The 22327-nt window shown below is 41.5% G+C and overlaps 1 protein-coding gene across 1 annotated transcript in view; it reads right to left on the reverse strand.

The window, feature by feature from the left end:
- Positions 1-1969: 1969 nt before the first annotated feature.
- The window catches only part of LOC110955174 (collagen alpha-4(IV) chain-like), a 50707-nt gene continuing 30349 nt past the window's right edge, over positions 1970-22327 (reverse strand). Inside the window, exons 32-45 of the mRNA XM_051958230.1 lie at positions 20291-20469; positions 20045-20108; positions 19884-19958; positions 19686-19793; positions 19489-19596; positions 15162-15233; positions 14553-14681; positions 14367-14474; positions 14129-14284; positions 12810-13058; positions 12567-12683; positions 12109-12297; positions 9858-10141; positions 1970-7879 (exon numbers count right to left, since the gene is read on the reverse strand). Of these exons, the coding sequence (XP_051814190.1) occupies positions 7610-7879; positions 9858-10141; positions 12109-12297; positions 12567-12683; positions 12810-13058; positions 14129-14284; positions 14367-14474; positions 14553-14681; positions 15162-15233; positions 19489-19596; positions 19686-19793; positions 19884-19958; positions 20045-20108; positions 20291-20469 (2108 nt within the window). The 3' untranslated portion in view covers positions 1970-7609. The remainder of the gene's footprint in view (positions 7880-9857; positions 10142-12108; positions 12298-12566; positions 12684-12809; positions 13059-14128; positions 14285-14366; positions 14475-14552; positions 14682-15161; positions 15234-19488; positions 19597-19685; positions 19794-19883; positions 19959-20044; positions 20109-20290; positions 20470-22327) is intronic.

The raw sequence follows: 22327 nt of genomic DNA on the forward strand, positions 1-22327 counted from the left end.
CACAATTTGGAGCACATTTTGTTGTATTTGTAGCCATTTCCAAAAACTAAATTAAATAAAATTTTCATGTTTCTTTTCTAAAAATCAGTAATGGGGAGAAAATATGACAAATATAAACTCTGCGATCAAAACATGTCAACTAGTCCAGTCTATTATATTCTGGTCAGATTTCCACAAGCCATTCCAAAATGCCACATCAGTTCTTATTACAAATTTGAAAAAGACGACAAAGGACTTGAATCTGGAGTCAAGTGGTGACTTTTACTTTTTTTTTCTAAAAACAACTACATGTTAGGTACCAAATCCCCACTTCATTTTTATTTATAATAAAAAGGTTATGTCATGACCTTCATTTTACTTAAAAATGTGAAAGAAAACTTCAACTCTGGGTTAACAACTGGTTTTCTGAAGGAGTTAGTTCTGTTTTCAAAACTGTTACTTTTTGAACACAGAACTAGAATTTGAACACAGAATTTGTTTTGCCATTGAATGATATAATTTCGGGCACTCTATAAATCATTTTATCAAAAGAAACTAGGAACTTTATATTCCGTTGAAATCATTTGTCTCGTTCGGTATAACGGGTTTTGTCGTGTCTAAATGTTTTAACGGGAGCCATTTTTGCAGTCACTGTCAATTCGTATCACCGCGGACAACAAAACAGTAAGCAAACTCAGTAAAGGAAGCGAGATCGATGCCTACACTGCGTTGCTCACTTTATTTTGATGACATGCGATAGTTTTGATACTTAATTTGACACGTCTGTGATACACACCTGCTTTTAACCCTGAAAAACGAAACCATGGAGCACTGATAGATCATTTAGTTTAAAGCTGAAGCAGAAAGTTAACAAAGAAAGTTGAAAACCACCTTCTGATCCCTGAAATCTGAGTTTTCACACAAAGAACACCTGAACATGTCAAACTGGTTCTATAGTAGAACCTCACACAATGACACACAGTTAATTGATTTGATAATTGAATGGTGTTTGCAAAGTTCAACAAAGTCCGTATCCGTTTCCTCGTCATCATTTGTCGTTTCAAGCCGCGAGCTTTAGAGAAAAAGTTTCCAATTTCTGCACATTTGTCTGCGTCTGTTTCCAGAGCTTTCCTGTTTTTCATTCTTACCTTCTCTGCATCATCCTTGCTCTTCCTGTTTTCATCTTTCAAACACCTCTGAGTGTGAGCTAGGACGTGTTACGTCACGGTGCATCTGCAAAAAAACAAAAACAAAAAAAAAACCCACAGCTACCAGTGGAGGCGGCCCAGGAACAGTGGTAGCAGCAGAATGATCAACCCAGAGCCATGACTAAACAACGGCCCAGGGGAATTGTCCCGGTCCTCCTGATTAGCCGCCCTGGGCCTGGTAACGAGGAAATGCCATAGGCCGAGGACATCGTAAACCGAGGACCTCCTGTATTTGTTTAAAATGCACTGTATTTTGAAATAATTCTTCTGATGTTTAAATATTTAATCTTTTGCAGGTTATGTTGTCCTTAAATGTGTCATTGGTAAGTTCTTTTAGATTTTTTGTTACATTCACTAAATCATTTTACAGATTTTGTTAATATTGTCTACAGGATATTTTTCAGATATTTTAATAAAACTGTTCACATTTTAATGTTTTTTTTTTAGATGCCTTTTCAATTTCTTATGGATTTTTTTTTCACCCGAGATATCTCACCAGTATTTTTCTTTCAGGGATATTTATATTTTATTATTCTTTAAATTTTTTAAAATTATTATATTCTTTTAAACTTTTTTATATGTTGCCTCCTTTTTACTGATTTCTTTTAGACATTTTGCTTATGGTTTTCATTTTCTGCAGATAGAGAAGGCATTTTTTTAACAGAGCAACAAACACCTCTACCCTTAAGTTGCGCTTCTACGGAATTATTTCCTTCGGTTCCTTAAGAACAAATGGCTTTTTTGCTGTAAACCTTTTGAACATAAACTAAAAGCGAGACAAGTAAAAGTTTGATGCGATTTATTGAAGTGTCGTCCATTCACAGAGAGTAAAATGTTTCACAAGTGTTAGTGAGAAATTTCCTCCTACAGAGATTAAAATATCACCGACAGATTTAAATACAATAAAAACTGACAACAGCACAGTGGCTCCGCCCTCTTCCTCCTACTGAAGCATCATGGGAGCTGTAGTAAACCTTTGTTTGGGGCTGTATATAGTGAGACACTCGTGTTTCAAAACCTCGTTTCTCTAAAAAATAATCAAGAAAATGTGAGAAAGTAAGTCATCTACGTATGAAATGCTCGTTTATGAGTTTACGATGGTCGACTTTAGGATATTTTGTTCTGGTGAGTTTCTACATAGAATTTGATTCATTTTATTTTGTGTATTTTGGTGGAGGATGCGGGCGGGGCTCACTGCGTCGTCTTTTATCAAAATGAAATTAAAAAACAAACAAATTAAACATCAAATAGCACCAACATTAATTTCAGGCTAAATAAATACTCTGATGACATTTACAGTAAAAATATAAAACCATCGAACATATTTACAAATCATAGAGAAATAATAGCGAACCAGAACCAGGACCGAAACAAGAACCGGGACGAGAAACTGAATCAGTAATAAAAAACTCCACTAAATATTTGTTCTAAATGAAAGAAAGTGAAATGTTCAGCAGTGTTTATTCAGGCGGTATAATGCAATGACAGCGACTAGGTAACTATCAACAGATCAACTTTCAAGTCAACTTTATCAAGAGCACAAGGAAACAGTAAAAACCGAGAAAACTGACTCATGAAATGGATGTGGAATGTAAAAAGCGACATTAGCTCCTGGTTCTGAAGGAGTCCTGGTCCTGGTCTGGTCTGGTTCTGATCCTGTGTTGCAGCTCACCCCGTTAGATGCTCGACTCAGACTACCACTGGTCATGACTACTCGTCTATTTCGTCTTAATTGAACCTTGAGCTGAATCATTTCTGTGTTGAAACATGAATAATACAAAAAAAACCACACAAGCTGAGGGAGCAGCTCCGAACACGTCTGATCCGAAAGAAAACTGGAACAAAAACACGTTTTTTTTCAAGGTTTAACCTCGAATATATTCACAGCTTCTCACGCGATTCTTTGCCACATGAGCAAAATACTGACCGACCAATGACACGCAGTCACGGCATCGCAGCTGACCAATCAGAATGACTTTCTGCTGACTAATCAGAATGACTTTCTGCTGACTAATCAGAACTATTCTCAGTGCAATTCTGGTTGGGCTCTGGGTGGGGCTGAAGGCGGAGCTTACATGGATATATCAGAACTACTCTTGTATACATCATCGTATCGCCACCATCTTACCAAGGACTGGACATCAAAATGGCTGCTAAGCCACAGGAAGTTACCAAGAAAAAAGGTGGCGAGAATTAGCTGGAAATTACACTACCGCTCGAAAGTTTGGGGTCACTCAGACGATTTCCTGTTTTCCATGAGAGCTCACACAAGGGTTTTCTAATAATCAGTTAGCCTTTTAGCACCATTAGCTAACCCAATGTAACATTAGAACACAGGAGTGATGGTTGCCCTACGTAGATATTCCATTAAAAATCAGACGTTTCCAGCTTGAATAATTATTTACCATATTAACAATGTCTACACTGGATTTCTGATTCATTTAATGTTATCTTCATTGGGGGAAAATGCTTTTCTTCCAAAAATAAGAACATTTCTAAGTGACCCCAAACTTTTGAACGGTAGTGCACGTTAGCATCTTACCAACTCAAATCAATATTTTGTAATAAAGCATGTGATGTTCTATTGTTATAATGTTTAAACACATTTTAAGTTTGAGGTGGGCCTATGATCTCAGTTGTGGTTAGCTAGTTAGCTACATAGTGACGTTAACTCACTGTAATCGGTTTTTGGCAGGAACATGGTGGCAACTACTCTGTTTTGTGTCTGCAAAGGACAGCTAACTGCTAGCTAGATTTCACTGTCTGTAGGCAGCTAACTAATAAAAAGGAAGTATGTTAGTATGTTCTGATGTAGCAAATAGTTTTTGCCATGTTGATGTAGCTTAGCTTGCTACATTTCCCTGTGGGTATCTCCGGGGAAGTGAAGCTGTATTTATTGGAGAGTAACAGCTAGCTTAGCATCAACAGAAACTGATGTGTGGTACGCTTAGTAATGGTAAGTTCTTTTCATACGGTTTTGTTTATCAAAGGCCAGTAAATAAAAATTTTGTCTGTGGAGGTATTCATGATTTGGATCAGTGGGAAGGAAAGAATTTTGCTTGTGTCTTCCCCAAATTTTATGGCTTTGGGAAAATTTTCACAAATGCTAACCTCTGAAAAAGGTTTTAAAATCTCGTCATGTTGTTTTATAGAACTTAGTTTAAGGTATTGTTCAAATGTGCCTAAAGTCTCAGGTGTAGTGAATGTTAGCCTAGCATAGCTACAGCTTAATAAGCTGTGTGACCTATTCAGTGTTGGGCAGTAGTGTCGCTATTTATTTAACTACATTTGTCAGTAGCATGGTGGTAACTGTTGTTTTCTCAAACAATTTTAAAACCTGTTTTATTGATTAATAAAGGGCTTACACAGCTTTCATTTAGCATGGAACTACTGCTAGCTTACCTCACTACACTTTCCAAGTACCTTGCTCAGCATATGATGTTACGTTGCATGTCTTAAGTGCGTATTTGAAGCATGACTAAACTCTTGAATACAATTAACCTTACCCTAGCCTAGCCTGGCTACATAATGAGCTTCATAAGCTGCATTCTGTGTCAGGAAGTTGCACTGCTACAAGTAGCGGCATTACTTGTGACCTTTTGCTAAGTTTTATTTAACAGAGCCACTGCCCCTTATACCCTCATTTCTATGTCGCGTGTCCAATATTGTATTACACTATGTTTGTTTTCTCAAATACTGTTTAGTAGTAACCTTCCTTTATTGATCAAGAAGTGCTACAGGTGGGGTTCACAGAACTTTCATTTAGTGTAGAGCAACTGCTAGCTTAGCTAATTTGCCTTACTTTAACATCTGATGTTACGTTGTATGTTTTCAGTGCGTGTTAAGTTTGAGGTATGACTAAAGTCTTGGCTACAATTAACCTTAGCCTAGAATAGATATTTAGTGACCTTTAGTGGCGTTACTTGCAAACATCTTGGAAAGTTTCATTCAGCATAGCCAATGCTAGTTTAGCTGACTTTCCAAGTAGATGGTCCAATGTCTTGTGTGCTGTAGTTAATTTTAGCTTAGCTACTAAATGTCCTTTATAACACGTATTCACTATTGGGCAGCAGCATTGATACAAGTAGCATTATTAGCAAAGTTTCATTTAAGGTAGAGCAGCTGCTAGCTTAGCTAACTTTCTGCGTAGCCTGCCCAGTCCTGCATCTGATGTTATTTTATGGTATGTTTTAACTTTAAGTGTGACCACAGTCTTGGCTGTAGTAAACAGTAGCCTAGCCTAACCTAGCTACTTAGTGAGCGTGTTGTATTATTATATATGAGACTGGATGATGCAGCTGTAGTCTTGTTGTGCCATTAATGATGAATCTGACAGCAGCAGCATTGGTGCAAATGTGCCTGAGTAAGATGGCGGCGACTTTATAATGTATCACACCGAGGCTTCGTACCGCACCTCCAGTTCTATATCGGTCTAAATGGTTTCATGTTGTTCTCTGATGAGGAGAGAATGTCACGTTAGCCAATCAACTTTCACCAAATGTACAAATGTAGCAACAAGTAATTTCCATTTTGATGATTGTATCGCTTTCAGTAAGGAATACGGAGCTAATTAAAGTTGACAATAAAAATAAATTAATGAACGTAACAAAAACACCACTGAAGTGCCAAATTATGCCAGACGTATCACAAGTTGTGAACAAATAAAAGATGACCTTAAAAACAGGATGACCTTTTTAGTTTTTAAGTTTTGATAAAATTACCAACAAATACTAGCCTAGCCACGCTACACCCATGTTTCTGATGGCACAAGGGTCTAGGGAAGCTCGACAGGGAGGGAGGCGGGCTAAAAGGTTGTCTATCAAATCCCTCTGCAGCAATTGGGTAGGTATACAACCAATCAACACAACGAATAGGCTGACGTAGTTCCGAGAGCACCGGCGGATTGTGGCTAAGTTCCATTAGCTTCCCAACCAGCGGAGCTGCGGAGCCAACTGGTATATTAAGGATTTGCCATATCCCGTCGGCATAAGTCCAAATACGTCTTTCTTCTTAATGAAACACTTCAGTGCCGTCCTTTGTTTATCTTTCTAGTTGAATTTTAGCTTCAAATCTTTAAGGGCTGTGGCCAAAGCCGAGTCAAAAGATAACTGTTTATTATGCGCCGGTTGTTTCTGTCAGAATCGTCGTGCCTCTGTCGTCACTTCGTTACGCCCGCCTTCTGACTCTACACTTCATGGTGATTGGTCCGGCCAGTTTTAGGAGAATCCAGCCTCGAGCCTTATGGAGGGTAACTAGACCCACCCTGGCAGAGAATTAAATTCGTAGCCGTGGGTTGTCTAGCGCGGCTAGGCTAAACAAATACCATTTTGAGTTGAGAATAGCACCTCTGTCGGGGAAGATGAATAATATCATTTTCTGAGCTGCAGGGGAACAGTTAAACTGCTCAAATGCAATAGAAAAATAATCCAATCTGGATTATTTCAACAAATAAAATAAAAAAATCATGGTCTCACCAATTTGATAACATATAGCTTCTTAAAATTGTTGATTCTAACAGGTTCAATTCTGGGTCCTTTATGTTTTCAGTTTGTTATTCTGTGCAGCAGCGCCCCCTGCTGCCTGCAGTTTGTTTTCATATGAAACAAGTTAGTCATTAACCCAAAAGAAAGTCTGTATCTTTCAACATTATCATAAACTACAAATATGTAAAATTAGAAGTTAGATTTAAAGTGCTACAGTTGTTTTGGAATTAATAAATGTATCTTCCAACCGCGTTTAGCAATGACACTGAATGTGGGTCAAAAAAATAAATAAAAAATGTTAAAATCATTTTGATTTTAAAGAGAGAATCTATATCTTATATCTTTTATTTTTATTGAGACAAAATACATGAGGCAATTTTTGGTTATAGGTTTAGTCACACAACTGTCTTAAAACTGGTTTAAAACATTTTTTTCTGTTTCAAAATACTAGAGTGTGGTATCTAACTTATTAAGTAATACATGTAACAGATCAGATACCACAAGAGTCACTTTTATTAACATTTTTTGGCATACTAATCCTTATTTTAAACCTAAACTTATGCTACTTTCTGAGAAATCTGGTTTTAACCCTGAAGGAGTTTGAAATAACTGTAGAAAGCGGATTTATTGAGAAACTTTTTTACAGTAGAGAATTTTGAAGTGGCTGCTGTGATTGACTGATTGACTATCAGGACTAATTGATCATCAGTGGACTTACTGATTGGCAGCGGTATTCTGTAACATGACAGTCTCTCCTCTCAGACAAACCGTCCGACCCCTCGGAGAAAGCAAAGTATCTTCTTCGCCCTCACGAAAGAAAAGGAGGAGAAGCGTCTCCTCTCGTGAATGAGGCGAAGCGTCTCCTTGCGCCCTCATGAGGGAGGAGGAGGTGCTGGTCTTCCTCTCTCTTGCTGCACGAGGAGGTGGTGGCCTCCCTCCTCACACCCTCATGTCCATCATCATGCAGACGTTGCACCTCCCGATGTTCTCCCTCTGCTCTGAGCTGTCCGTCATCGTGCTGGCCGAGCTGGAGGAGGCAGCGGCGCTCGCCGGGACGCTTTTCAGCCAGAAGCTGTAGATGTTGGCAAAGTAGTGGCAGGTTCCTCGTGGCCCCTGACACTCCACAAAGGGTTGGGCTCTGAAGTCCGTCAGACAGCTGCCTGATGATGTCAGAGACTGGCCGCCACCCTCGTCACCGGCACCGGTATGCTGCCATAGAGACACCAAAGATCATCATCACCATGTCCTCCATGTTTACCAATGCCATGTTACCGTTTGTGTCCACAGGATCCATCAATTTCTCACATCCCATTCATTGTCTATGTGAAACGCACTGCATTGCATGCTGGTTGTGTTGCAGTGTGTCGCCCGCAACTCATTTGCATAAAGTAGACTTTACTTCTATGCAAAGTCAGTGTGGTGAGTGGAGGTCTGACGCCTCAAGAAACTTTTGTACAAAGTCTAAATCTGCCATCGTTGAACTGAAACGAGGACAGATTAAGCAGCTTATATCTCAACTCAAATGTTTTCAGGAATACTTTTCGCTGAATTGCTTTTGTAATAAAAAATAAAGTTTTCTACTAGCCGCCATGTCAGTCCAACACTTTTACCAAACTGAAGCTAAATCGGCTGTCATGTGATCCAACCCGGTCTCACGGGGATTCGTGAAACTGTCACGTAAGTTTTAGTTTCGGTTTCGTGCGCACCAACACGATTTCGTCATGTTTTTCGTGCCGCTCACCACGAAATGTTTTTCGCTGTGGTAATCACATCTGAAAGTGGTTTATACCGGCGGATTCATGACGATCTAAGCTGTCCATCGGCGTATACTGCTTGTGTGATTGCGTTTGCGGCCGCCAGCCGCCGGACATTCTTGAAATTCCTATGCAAATTGGTAAGTGTACCACCGGCTTATGGTTAGGTTATGGTTAGGTTATGGTTAGGGTTATGGTTAGGGTTATGTTTAGGGACGATGTCATGCAAAATATAGCGTTGGATTCGCCACGGTTTTACATTAAAAATATAATATACACATTCTTTTGAAATACGTTCTGAGTGGCACGAAAAGTCTGCCGTTTAAAATACATTGGTGCGCATTTCGTGGTGAGCGGCACGAAAAACATGACGAAATCGTGTTGGTGCACACGAAACCGAAACTAAAACTTAAGTGACAGTTTCACGAATCCTCGTGAGATCGGGCTGTGTGATCATCTAGTGGCCCACTAGTGACTCGCACACCAAGTGGGCGATATTCAGATGCAGTGCGTTTCCATGAGAGAAAAAATGCCCCTGTGGACATTTAGCGTATCCTTTATCATCTTTTTGTTCATTTTGTTTTTTGCATTTTTTTAAGTTATTTTTTTGGCCTTTTAGGCTTTATTATATATGACAGTGGAGAAAGACAGGAAACATGGGCAGAAGAGTGCAAGTAGGACCTGCAGCAAAAAGTCTATGAGCTGGATTCAAACCATGACCGCTGCTTTGGGGACTAAAATCCCTGTTTGTGGGTCACCTGCTCAACCAGTTGAGCTACTGGAGTACCTTTTGTTCATTTTGAATATCTTTGTTGTTGGGGAACATTTTTTGTACTCGTACTTTCATTATTTTTGAAGTGATGCCTAAAAGGGTCATTTCTAAAGTGACACCCAGAACTTCGGTAGAACCAACTGGACTTCTGTTTTATGTTCTTGAAGACGCTTCGCCTTGATTTTTCAGTTCTGACTAACGGGGAGTTTCAGAATTTTATAGTCACACCAGTGTAGCTGCCGGTTTACAAAACAAAGAACATGAATCTGCCATGTCAGGACTGACTCGAGCGGTTGTTGGATCACCTGATTTCACAGCAATTTATGTCTTGAGATACGTGAGTCCTGGTGGATAATAGTCCAACAGCCATGTGAGTTCAAGTGACCACAAGGAGCTTCAGTAGAAATCAACTGGACTTCCATTTTAGGTTCCTGAAGACAGTGTTTCACCTTTATTCTTCAGTTCAAACTAACTAATGGGGAGTTTCAGAATTTTATAGTCACTTCAGCTCACATGGAAAATTACCCATTAACAATCAGGACTCACATGCCTCAAGGTGGTTCAACAACCACTTGAGTCACGCCTGTGTTTATCTTATTTAAAGGTGAAATATGGGTGCAAATTTCCACAACCCCAGCAGCCGTGGTGCTGCAGTACCCACCATAAGGAAGGAGTATCCAGTCCACAGGCTCCTCCAGCTGGGTGGGCACTGTGGCTGGTTGGCGGATTGGCTGTGCAGTGCGACGGGTGAGGAGGGGGCTTCGCACACCACGCAGCGGCTGATGTGGTCTTCGATGGATGGCCCAACCACGGGGATGCTGGGCACCGCCGCCATTGTCGACAGCCAGTAAGATTTGTCATTGCGACTGGCATATGAGCAGGTTCCCATGTTGCAGGAGGAGAAGGGCATGGTGGAGAAGACACGCATACATGAGCCTGCCTGACCTGGAAACATACAGAAAAGTTTAGGTAATCACAAACACTAGAAACAAATGATGGTAGCTTCCAACTATCAGGTAAAAGGGCGGAGATTTTGGTTAATTGTTGAAAATCTTTCAAGGGACTGACGTGGAATTCATATCTGTGGCAGAGGTTGCTGAGGAGGTGCAGCTGTGGATGATATTCACCCTAGGTTGCTAAAGGCTCTGAACCCTGTTGGCGTGTTTTTGCTGACACAACTCTTCAGTTTCACCTGGAAGTCGAGAAAACTGACTGTGGAGTAGCAGACCTGGGTGGTGGTTCCCATTTCATTAAAGCAGGACTGGAGGATATGCTTCAATCACTGGTGTATCATCATGTTCAGCCTCCTTGGTAAAGTTTTATTTCAGGATCAATTCCTGAACCTTGGATTTAGGAGGAGCGATGCAAATTCCTTCCTGGCTGTGTAACAGTGGACTAGATTGAAGACTTAAAGCTCAAGAGTTTTTATGTGTCACAGACTCATACAGAGGCTTTGTTGGAGGGTCAACAACAAAATTCCTGGCAGACCTAGGAGTTAGAGGACAGTTTCTCAGGAAAGTAATCAAGGGCCTTGCCAGTGCAGCTGAATAAGGGAGCCAAAGTCTATGGCTGAAAAGGAAAGACCCTACTTGGGCCTCTAGAATGGGCCCTAGATATAAAACTGAGACACACACTCGCGTCTGATCAGCCTGTTGGGGGCCCTATCCCAACTGAGGGCATCTTGTGGTAAAGAGTCAAAACATCTAATGACGCCGGGGTACACAACTGAAGATGTGTCTCATGGTTACCATCTAGGGGTCACCTCCAATCTCCTGGCGCTACGAGAATTGATGTGCTGAACTTGGGATTGGAACGTCTCGTCCTACTGATGAACCTTAGTACAGCATTTTGACCTTGTCAGAGTTCACAGTCCTCATAGCATGAGTGAAAATGCTCTTCCAGAGTCTCTGTGCTTGCCTTGATGTTCCTCAGGAGCTGTCCAAAGTGTAGCCACTCAGTCCACTGTTGGTGTGGTAGGGGTCTTCAGTGATCCTGTTTGCCCTATCTGTTCCTCCTGGTTTAGATATCCTTGAGGGTGTGAACTGCTGTGCCCATGGTGTGCTTTGTTGACCTCAGATCTACAGGCTCTTTGGTCTGAGCAGTGCTGTTCCCAAACCACTGGGTGATGTTCCCAGTCTCTCCACCACTCCATTGTAAAATGTCCTCAGGACATTTTAGATATTTTGGATATCCTTGGTTATCTGAAGTGATAAAGATGCTGCCTCCTCTTCATCATCGCTTCCTCTAGCGAAGTATTTTGGGATTTTGTTCACAAGTGACAGAAAAATTGACTAGTGCAGGATCAGCAGTAACACTGTCAACGTATCAAGTGATCAAAAACATTTTTTTCCTCCATAGGATGGCTGGGCTCAGCCTTAGAGATAGGTTGAGGTGCTCAGACATCCAGAAGGAACTTGGATTGGAAATGCTGTTCCTTCACAGCATACAGTAAGGGAGCCAGAGACCCTGAGGTAGAGTACATATCTCATCTGACCTGGGAACACCTCAACATCCAACAAGAGGAGCTGGTTTTGGTCAGGGTATTTCGGTAGCACCTGAAAGATTCCAAGCAGCTGAAATAAGCATCTTTTGCAGGATGTTTGGGTGTGATATCCAGGAGGAGCTCAGAAGAACCAGTTCACGTTGAAAGGAGTCAGTCCAGGTAGACTCTCAAGTTGGGTAAGGGTTCTGGAGCTGTAGAACTGGTGTGAAGACAGGACAGATCCAAAACACACTGGAGAATTAAGGGGGTAACTCCCAGTTATGCCTCAAAATGGGAGTTACGCTCCCATAGTATCAGGTAGGTTTGGCAGCAGCATGAAAACTTCTTTGAAACAAAATTCTACACACAACTTTGAGTTTTACAGCACAGAATCCTTTGTGTATATATATATTTATATATTTGTGTATACCAAGATCCTGAGTATGAGCCTTCTCCTGCCCCTCCAGGTACAGAAGACTGTAACCTTCCCACAGCACCCTCATGTTCTCTGGACACCTGGGAACCCTCTTCGATTGGCTGTGCATCACCAACAGGAAGCCCGAGTTCAAGTTCATGGATGGCCCAGGAGGACCGCGGTCGCCGATCGGACCACGATCACCTACGACAAAAAGACATGAGGCTGCATCGTAAAAACACATCCACACAGGTATTACACAATTTGACACACAAGTCAAAACTAAACCCTAAAGTAACCTTGTACATCTTGTAACGCTCTGTGTACAACACTGCAGCGAAAGTGGATCAGACACATCCTAATCTGGATCAATGAGAATCTTCAGACCTGAGCAAATATTGACATAGAAATAGTTATGTAAACCACTAAACTGAAAAAATACACTAAGAAGGGCAGACAGGTGGAAGACTTACCTTTCGCTCCCGTAATTCCCTTCTCCCCTTGCAAGCCAGGGTCTCCTCTCTCTCCATCTGGACCTGGGGGCCCCACTGAGCCTATGGGTCCAACAGATCCAGGAGCCCCCTTCTTACCTGAAATACAATCATCATAATGATCAGCTGACTGAGACTGAAGTGATGTTTCCTTTACTTCCATCATGAAGCTACTGAATTCATCAGAACTGGTTCTGGATTTTATTTTGACTTGACTACGATCACCTTTAGGCCCGTTCTGGCCATTTTCTCCTGGTAGGCCGGGGCCTCCTGAGCGACCAGGGCGTCCAGGTGGTCCCGGGGGTCCCTGTGGCGGAGGAGGGTATGTGGGGCAGGGGAAGACTCGTCCCTTTTCCCCCTTTGGACCTGGTGGCCCACAAATTCCTTTTGGTCCTCTAGGTCCATTGCAACCGGGATCACCTTTAGGACCACGATTGCCAGGAACTCCCATCAAACCTGGATCCCCCGGATTACCTGAGCACAGACACAAACACTTTATTACCCATAACTGAGTAAGTGTACATCATGACAAATCCTGACAACCAAGAACTCAGAGGTAGAGGTTGAAATTAAGCCAACAATGAGTCTATAAAGGAGGAAGCTGTCAAAGACAATGAGCTGTGTGTCACTATCAAATTTCCTTTATTAGCAGATGGGTCAGTTTATGTCACTTCAGACAGAATTCCGGAAACATGTTTCTGCACCATCTCAGAATTAGTTCAATCTTCATAAATGTCCTCACAATGAAATTTTTGGTCAGACTTTGATAATTTCATTTTATTACACCCTGGAAATTGTTCATCATTCAGATTCAATAGTGTTATATTTCAACATGAAGACAAAGATGCAACCAGTGACCTGGCACATATGATGACGACATATAGACCCCTATCCACATCAGTCTTTGTGGTCCTATGAATGAGTCCACAACAGCATTTCATCAAAGCATTTGGAAATTATTTTTAGTAGATCCAAATTCAACAGCTTCAGCAGAAACCAAAAACCAGGCAGCTTTTGGTCAGAAAAAGATGTAGGGAAAAAGACAATCAAACTTTTTAATGAGGCAAAGAAAGATGTGTCTTTGAAAGAAATTACATCAAACCAACGGGGCGACTCCTCTTAGCGGGATACAATCATATAACTTTTGGTGCTATTAGATGGGATTCACCTGCATGGTTTAGTCGGCATAAAAAGTGCCAGTACCAAAAAACTGCTGGACAAAAGTGGGGTTGTTCCAGAGACTGAAGTCATTCGTACAAGCAATGAATGCAGTAACGTGACTGTGAATCTACGATTTTATTAATGAACGTCTGACTGAGTGAACACATTTACATCCGTTCGTAGTGTGTCAGTGGCTTAAGTCTAGATGCTGCAACTGACCCAGTTTGGACTAAAAGCACCAAATTACGCTGATATAAACCCTGTTGCCCCTGGAGCTTCATACTAAACCTGCAGTTCAGGCGTTTCCTGGTTGTGAAGGGAATCAGTCACCATCATGCTGAGATCTCTGTATAGATACCTCAGATACCTGGAGAGAGCCTGACCTTTGAGTCCTGGGTTTCCAGGTAAGCCTGGCTGTCCTGGAAGCCCTTTACACCCCGGTGGTCCCTTTGGCCCTGGGCTCCCTGAATCACCATTGTCTCCAACATCCCCACAAACTGGACGATTTGGACCCGGATCCCCCACAGGACCAGGACCTCCTGCAACATGAAACCCAGGTCAGATGTTTCCCAGTGAGATTTCTCAGTTAAATTTAATTCAAGCTGAAGGGTAAGGTCTGACCTCTTTCTCCATCTGGGCCAGCACTACCAGGATCTCCATAAGCCCCTGGGACTGGAGCTCTACAGTTCAGCCCAGGTTTACCTGGAGGTCCACAACCACCTGGCGGTCCTGCAAGAGCACAGAGAGACACGTTACTGACAGTATCTCACACAATATGTTACTGTTAGTAACTACAGTGGTAAAGACCTTTAGGTCCTTGGGGGCCTTTAGGTCCTGGAGGTCCAGGCTGAGAAGTACCACATGGACCTGGAGGACCAGGAGGACCCTTATCTCCTGGAAGACCTTTGCAACCGGGAGGACCTGGCACACCCAGACCTAAAGAGACAGACATTTAGAAATGTGTTGCTACTGTGTTTTATTGTGATTCTTTAAAAACGACATACATTTCTGTAGTTCAATCTTGAAAAAGTCAGAGAATCAGTTGTTTGACTGCTTCTACCTTTGTTCATGTTTAAATCTAATAAAACAATGTCTGTGAGACCCTGATCTCCGTTTGGACAAAGTCTTCCATTTCTGTAATATCTGCCTCAAAGACAAAGTTAACTTAAACTGGTTGATAAAATTGTAGGTTTGGTGACAACACTCTGCAGGTTTGAGTCAGTTCATCCAATATAATGTCAGTGTTGAAGCTATAAATTATGCAGCTGTTGTTGGGACCTGTTGGATGAAGCTCAGGTTGCTAACTTTACATTGGTCAAATGGCATCTGCTGGTTCTACTACTGTGCTGTACATGAATTTCAGTAGATACTCCAGCTGGGCAGCTTGTGTCCATGTTATGTTTGTAAGACTCATACCTCTGGTCCCCATGTCCCCCTTTACACCTTTCAGTCCATCCAGTCCGTGAAGTCCGAGTGGTCCAGGAGGACCTGAGCAGTGAAGACAATTTTTAAAATCCAACTCACATATCTGAATTCATGTATTGTTTGCAGGATCCACAACACAGTAGGATTTTCAAAGCAACATAATCACTGACTGTATCTAAATATAGAGAGTACATTTAACCCCACTAAACTGCATTCATCAAAAAACCCGCCCTAATTAGCACTCAGCGACTAAAGGCACAACCCAATTGAAGTTTTCATTTCAAAAAGCAGATTCAGACAGCAGTAACAGGGTGACATCGGGTGACCTAATAGTTCGAGTGACTGATGGGAACCGAACAGCAACTGAAGAGTTTATTTGCAAAACAGGTAACTCCGTTTTATAAATTTTCAGAAAACTCTTCTTTTCATTGTTTACTTGAGATAATAATAATAATAACACTAATAATTTATTTTTTCTCTGTTTTGTCATGTATTTTTCTATTGAGTCAAATCCACTCAACTTCAGCTTGATTGATGTTATCTCAAGTAAACAATAAAATAAAAAGTTTTCTGAACATTTATCATAACGGAGTTATCTGTTTTTGCAAATGAACTCTTCAATTCTAAACTAGAAATGTCTAGGTTTTTTGTTCTCAATCTGACCTGAGTCACCTGGTAATATTGAGTCCCAGTTCCTAGGTTAATACTCACTTCAAGTACAGTCAAGCTATTACAATCAGTCCGATGTATATGCCTGACAACCAAATAGCTTCTGCAATGCATTAAGCAGTCCCTCCAGGAATTTGTGATGTTGCGATCACGCGAATTCACGTGAAATCAACCAATCTCCGTGAATTTTGCGCGGCCTTGCAATTTTGTCCAATCACCGCAACTTTCCCGCAATTTTGGCCCGCCTCCCATGAGTTCCACCAATCATAGCAGCTCCCAGCGCAAACCTAATGCACGTACGTCACCGAATTCACTTCCTGTTTATGGTTTGAAGATGCAGACATGTGTGATACTAATGTCTCTCATTTACCAACAACAATTACTGCTGAAAACCGTGATAAACAATTAATTCACTGATGTTCTTCACCAAAGCGGAGCTAAACTGTTTTACCACCGTGCAATATTGTGGTGGAATACAAAAAAGAAAAAAAAATCATCAATTGATACACACTTTTTTTAAAAACACGAAACATATTAAAACGGCTGAAATGATCAGACAACAGACCACATAAATCACCATAAAGGAAACTGTTGCATCCAGATGAGTTAGAGCACTGAAAGAATGAAGGTAAATTAGATTATTTATTCCACCAAAGAACATGGCGGAGTTATGTGACGATCAGCGTGTGTGAATCCTTCCTCTGTTACCAACATCACTCAAAACAGACTCAGGGATTTGAATGAAATTCTCAGGGTCGGTCAGAAATGACACAAGGACCAAATGATTAGACTTCGGTAGTGATACAGCTTAAAGTTTGGATCCACAGATTTGTTAAGGAGTCATAGCGGCACGGCGTCTGATAGCGGCACGGTAACCATGGCAACAAGTGAATGTAGGAGACACTACGTAATAACTGCACTTGTTTTGGGCACCACTCTAGGTTCCTAGGGAAATAATTAACATTAATAAAAAAAATCATTAATTTAAATTTTGATCAGTCTTATATCTTAGAGGCTTGAATCTTCGGTTAAAGGGACCCACGTTCTTGCACAAGGAAACACACAAAGCTGTAATTTGGTCTAAATGAAAGCATTTATTCGCTATTCTATTGAATAAACAAGTGAGATCCTATTTACAGTGACCAGTGGTGTGTGTGTGTGTGTGTGTGTGTGTGTGTGCATGCGTGTTTATGACATGTGGGTGCGTGTGCGTGTGTTCAAATTAGCATATTGTGACCGGAAATATGGTGAGAGAAGAGCCAGATAACTAACCTGACGAGGTAAACGGTAATTTGGATTAAGAATTCTAATGATTTGTAAAAGAATAATGGATTAAGTGAATTGAATTAATCAAGTGATTAATAGTATCAACCCAGAAATCAGAATCAGAGCAAACTCAGCTGGATTTACTGAAGTGAACCGTCTTGGGCTGGGACTATGCGGGCCGGTGACGCTTTACCACGCCTCTGGACTTCGTTGGTTCCCGAGTGTAGTATGGTCTCCTGGCACCGTTTCGCTGCCCTGCTGTAGGTTGATCGGTTCCGCACAAATGGACCTGGTCCAGCAGGTCTCCGGTGGTCACAGCTGAATTGAGTCGGTTGATCGAGAGTCACTTGATTTAAAAAAACTGTTTCTTAATCAGTTCTTCGGAGTAAAACGGGTAAAAATGAGCATAATGTCTAGCTTTAAGTTACAAAAAGCAAAAAGGATAAATAGTTCAACTTTGAAACTAAGAAACTTCAAGGAATAGGAAGAGACGCGCCTTTTTATAGAAATATAGTGGGAACCTCGAGCATAGGCTCCACAAAGAGTGAAGAAAGAGGGGACCGGGCATTGTCCGGCTTATATCAGGCCAAGGGGGCCATGGGAGGACCTCAAGGCGGAGGGAAGCTTCGGCGCGAATTCTCCACTCGAAATTTGACTCTCTTTGTCTCACAGAGAAAGGGGGCAGAGAGAGATGGAAAAACTAATCCAGAATGAATTAAAACATTGTGATATTAAACGCGCAAAACACGATCTGTCTATTCCTCCACCATAATTCAGTTGTGTGAAAGAGAAACGTGTAGAATTATGTGACTCATTACTATACGTTTAGGTTTAGGACATTATAAATATATATCACAGTGAAAATATGATAAGTCATGCATGTGGTAACGAGTAAATACAATTTTCACCTTTCAACCTAAATAGAAAATAAATTCAGAGGTTAATACTAGAATTCATTCCAAAATCCTGTGGGAGAAATGAATTAACCAGGCATTTTGATATCTGGACTTCTGTAATAGATAGAAGTGCCATTTTTGGAAGTAATGTACAACATCATCTCACTACCACTTTGGTAATCCTGAAAATTTGAAATACATCTCAGAAACATTGATTTTGAAGAGGTTCTTTTCCTTCAGTTGGAGAGAGTGTCTCTCTGTGCTCCTCCAAGTCGTAAAAGTTTTTAAGGCTTGTTATCTGATCTGGTGGAATGTGGAGATGTCTCCGGCTGAGGGTCTCTTAAAGCTGGGAAGGGATTTTAGCATGAAAGTTCATTAAACAAAACATTCATAGCATAAAGATGAAAGTCATTGTCTTTCAAAAAGAGAAAGTTATTCCAGGTGTTTAGATGTTCAGCAGGGACTTCATCTCAAGGGAAAGGTCTCTGTCTAGTTCATGTGAATTTAAGCACACAGAAATACACATGTCCCAATCTTCCTGTAGAGAGAGAGTTCAGTGCTGGAGAGCTTATCTGAGTTTTGATCTGCTCAGGAATTCCAGAGGCCTTTGCTGAATTCCTACAAGAATGCTTCCTCAGAGGCCTGCTGACAATCACGATTGTGATCCTACAACAAATCTACCTCTGTGGATGTATCGGAAATGACACAAGGAACAACTGATTAAATTGTGGGGGTGTTTCTGAGTCCCATCAATTCCTGTCGCCCCCTGCATAGCTAGGTCATGTCATATTAAACCAGTATCTGGCTGCTGCTAGTGTCCCACCATGGTTTGCCAGCTTTTGTGGAAATGGGTTGGAACGTTAAATAATTAATTTGGGAATAAATATTGTCAATTACAGTATTGAAACATGTTCTACAAGCTGGAAAAAATGCAGCTTTTTAGCAATTGTCACCGTCTCCTGCAATTTCATCACAACAAATAAGCTTAAAACATTGCAACTTTTATCGCAATTTTGTAGAAAAGCTGCCGCGAATTAAGGCATTTTCGGCCACAACAATCACGAGAAACACCCGCAAAATCCTTGATGGAATAATTAAGAAAAGAATGCCTCCAAGCTGTTCCTTAATGTTCTGTTGATGCTCAAGAACCTTGTTGTAAAGTGATTCTACCAGCTCAGACTAAAATAGCAATATCTGCCTCGAACAAATATCCGTTGTGTTTAATTTGTGCTATCAACTATTGATTGGTAATGCACTTGATTTCTGATAAAGAAAATTATTTCAAATTTACTTCCCCAAATTTTCCTCTCCCTGTACATCTGTATATGTAAACTTATGTACGTATGTAAACAAAAGAGTCTAAAGGTGATCCTGGTAGGTTAAGAAATGGTCTGATCGGCCTTGATCCAGATTTTTGGAACGAGAAACTTCTAACGTATTCAGAGGTTTCCACACCTTTCTACCAGGAACACAAGGTCTACATTTACCTTGGAGTCCTGGGTTGCCCTGCGGTCCTGGAGGACCATCAGCCCCCGGCTTACCAGGCAGACCTGGGAGACCGGGACGACCTCTGGGACCTGGAGGACCCAACACACCTGAAGGACACCAACAGAGTCTGAATAAGGGGGTGTTGATTTCAGACAATAGCTACGTTTCCTGACATGGTCCAAGTAAGCTTCCATACCTGGAACACCTCGATTTCCACGGAGGCCTGGATCTCCTTTGCATCCTTTCGGCCCTGGACCTCCAGTGAAACCGGGTATTCCAGGATCTCCTCGAGGTCCAGGAATTCCTGAGAGAGACAAAACAAATCAGCACATTTGTACATACATTTTCTGTTTTATACTCTGGTACGGCTGCAGAGTCAGAACCAGATCACTACCTGGGGTCCCAAATGGTCCGGGAGGCCCCTTGTCTCCAGGTGGACCAGAACAACCAGTAGATGCTCCTTTGTTACCTGAAACAGAAACATACCCCTTACCTAACAACCTGCACAGAATAAAATCACAAATAAAATATTACAAATTGTAAATCTGCTGGTACCTTTGGGTCCTGGACATCCCTGGTGACCAGGTGGCCCGAATTTCCCCGGACATCCCGGGTTACCCTGAAACCACAAATGAGAACAGGTCAGTAATTCTCTTTCTTTAGTTTAAATGCCTTTACAAGCTGTAAGCAAACTGAGCTCTGCTTTAATCAGTTCAACACACCAGGATTTCCTCATAAACCTGATCTTGCCCACCCAGTGATCTCCACCTGCATGTCTGATATTCAGTAGTTTCATCTTACTGGATCTCCAGTCTGTCCAGGGAAGCCAATGAGTCCTGGAGGCCCTTTTCGTCCACATGGTCCAGGTGGTCCTGGTTTGCCACGTGGTCCTGGAGGTCCTGGGAGTCCTACAATGCCTGAAGGGCCGTTGATCCCTGGAAAACCTGGGTTACCTCTAGCTCCCTTCACACCTTTAGACCCTGTAGAGAAATATGTGTTTCATTTGAGAAAGTTAATAGTAAAGACATCCTTAAAGAGATGTGGGACAGAAGCCCTAACCCTGGAGAGCACCTGATTTTGTATTTTCATATTTCCGTTATACCAACACTGTTGTTCTGGACCAGAGTAGCAATTTCAACAGCTCTTTTGGCTACTACTAACTCAACTTTTATATGTTCTGTTCGGTATACACTGTATGTGGAGCAGCACCACAATAAACCCTGACTATGACTGCAAACGTACAGACTCAACTCAACCTATATTGACCTGACTTCACTGTTTTTCAAAGACTATTTTTGCATTCAGGGATACTCTCTACCAACTCAGTCAACAGGCTACTCAAACTAACTTTGCTTGACCAAACCTGGCTCAAATCAGCTCAACCTGAAATGTTTGAGAGAGTTACTATTAGGTATGCTACTAGCTGCAGTACATGATTCCATCACCAGGTGGAGCCTCATACTGATTGATGAGATGGAAAACTGCAGCTCCTTTGTATTTAATGCTGTAGCGAGGAGGAGGTCGCTCAGACTACCAACAGTTCCATGTTGGCAAGCATCACTGAGGTTTAGCTTACAACAGGCCACCATGGTAAAGACTTCTGTGGCGGTTGATGTCTTCTTGTCACATGAATTTACTAAATGCTGTATTCAAAGGACTGACGAAACCGAGTCACTTTTATGCAAACCTTAAAAAATGGCTTCGCGAGCACATAGAAACATTTCTGCTGTAATTATTGTTTTGTTGTAATCAATTGAATAGTCCCATGGACAACAATCTGTTAAGAGACCAAAGAATCCTGAATAAAAATCCATGCAGAACCACACAATGACATACATCGGTCAGCCACAACATTAAAACCATAGGTCACTGAAGTGTACAATACTTTTTTGTAACAATGCAATGTTTTGATAGGAAACCTTGGGTCCTGGTGTTCATCTGGATGTTATTTTGACATGTACCACCTATCTAAGCATTGTTCCAGACCAAGAACACTCCTTTTGGGTAACAACAGTCCTCCAGTAAGACAATGTGCCTTACTACACTTCAAAAACCATTGAAGAACAGCTCAAGGAACACAACCAGGAGCTCCAGGTACTGACACAGCATCCCAACTCCCTAAATACCAGTCCAGTGTATCATTAATGGGATGTTTCGGAACAAGTTCAATCCATCGAGGCCGAAGTTAAACCATACAACCCACAGGACCCAAGAGATCTGCTAGCTTCCTGATGCCTGCCGGACACCACTGGACACCACTAGAGATCCGGTATCTTTGCCCCGACATGTCAGAACTCTTTTGGTTGCATGAAGAACACTGACGCAAATGTTATGCCGGTGGTTTTATTACTGTGGCTGCTCGGTGTTGATGCTAGTTGTGGGACATGTTCTGCCCATAATCCCCCAAAGATCTGTCATTTTCTTTAAAACAGCTGAAGTAGGATCATCTAGCAGCACTGAAATGTGACTTTGGATCAAAGTGGCCAAATGTTTGAAGGTTTTAATCAGATTTATCAGGACTTGTTTTCATGCAGTCCCATTGAAAGTATAGTTATGGCTCCTTCTCCAGCAGCCTGTTCCCAAGATGACTGCTAAATGATGAGATGTGGCTCAAAGGGTCTTACTGGATGCTAATCCTGATTTAACTGACTTACTGTGACTCAGCAAAACCTGACTTGATTCCACTCGATTTAGGGGTACACAATTAATCAAATACTATCACAATTTTGGCTTAACCACATTTAAATGATTGACCGTCCTTTAGAAATTCTGTGCTCGTAGGAAATATAACAAAATGAAAACAGCCACAGCAGCTAAACTGAATTGATTTTTTTGGTA

The sequence above is a fragment of the Acanthochromis polyacanthus genome, chromosome 13 (genome assembly GCF_021347895.1).
Source record: "Acanthochromis polyacanthus isolate Apoly-LR-REF ecotype Palm Island chromosome 13, KAUST_Apoly_ChrSc, whole genome shotgun sequence".
Classification (NCBI taxonomy): Eukaryota; Metazoa; Chordata; class Actinopteri; family Pomacentridae; genus Acanthochromis; species Acanthochromis polyacanthus.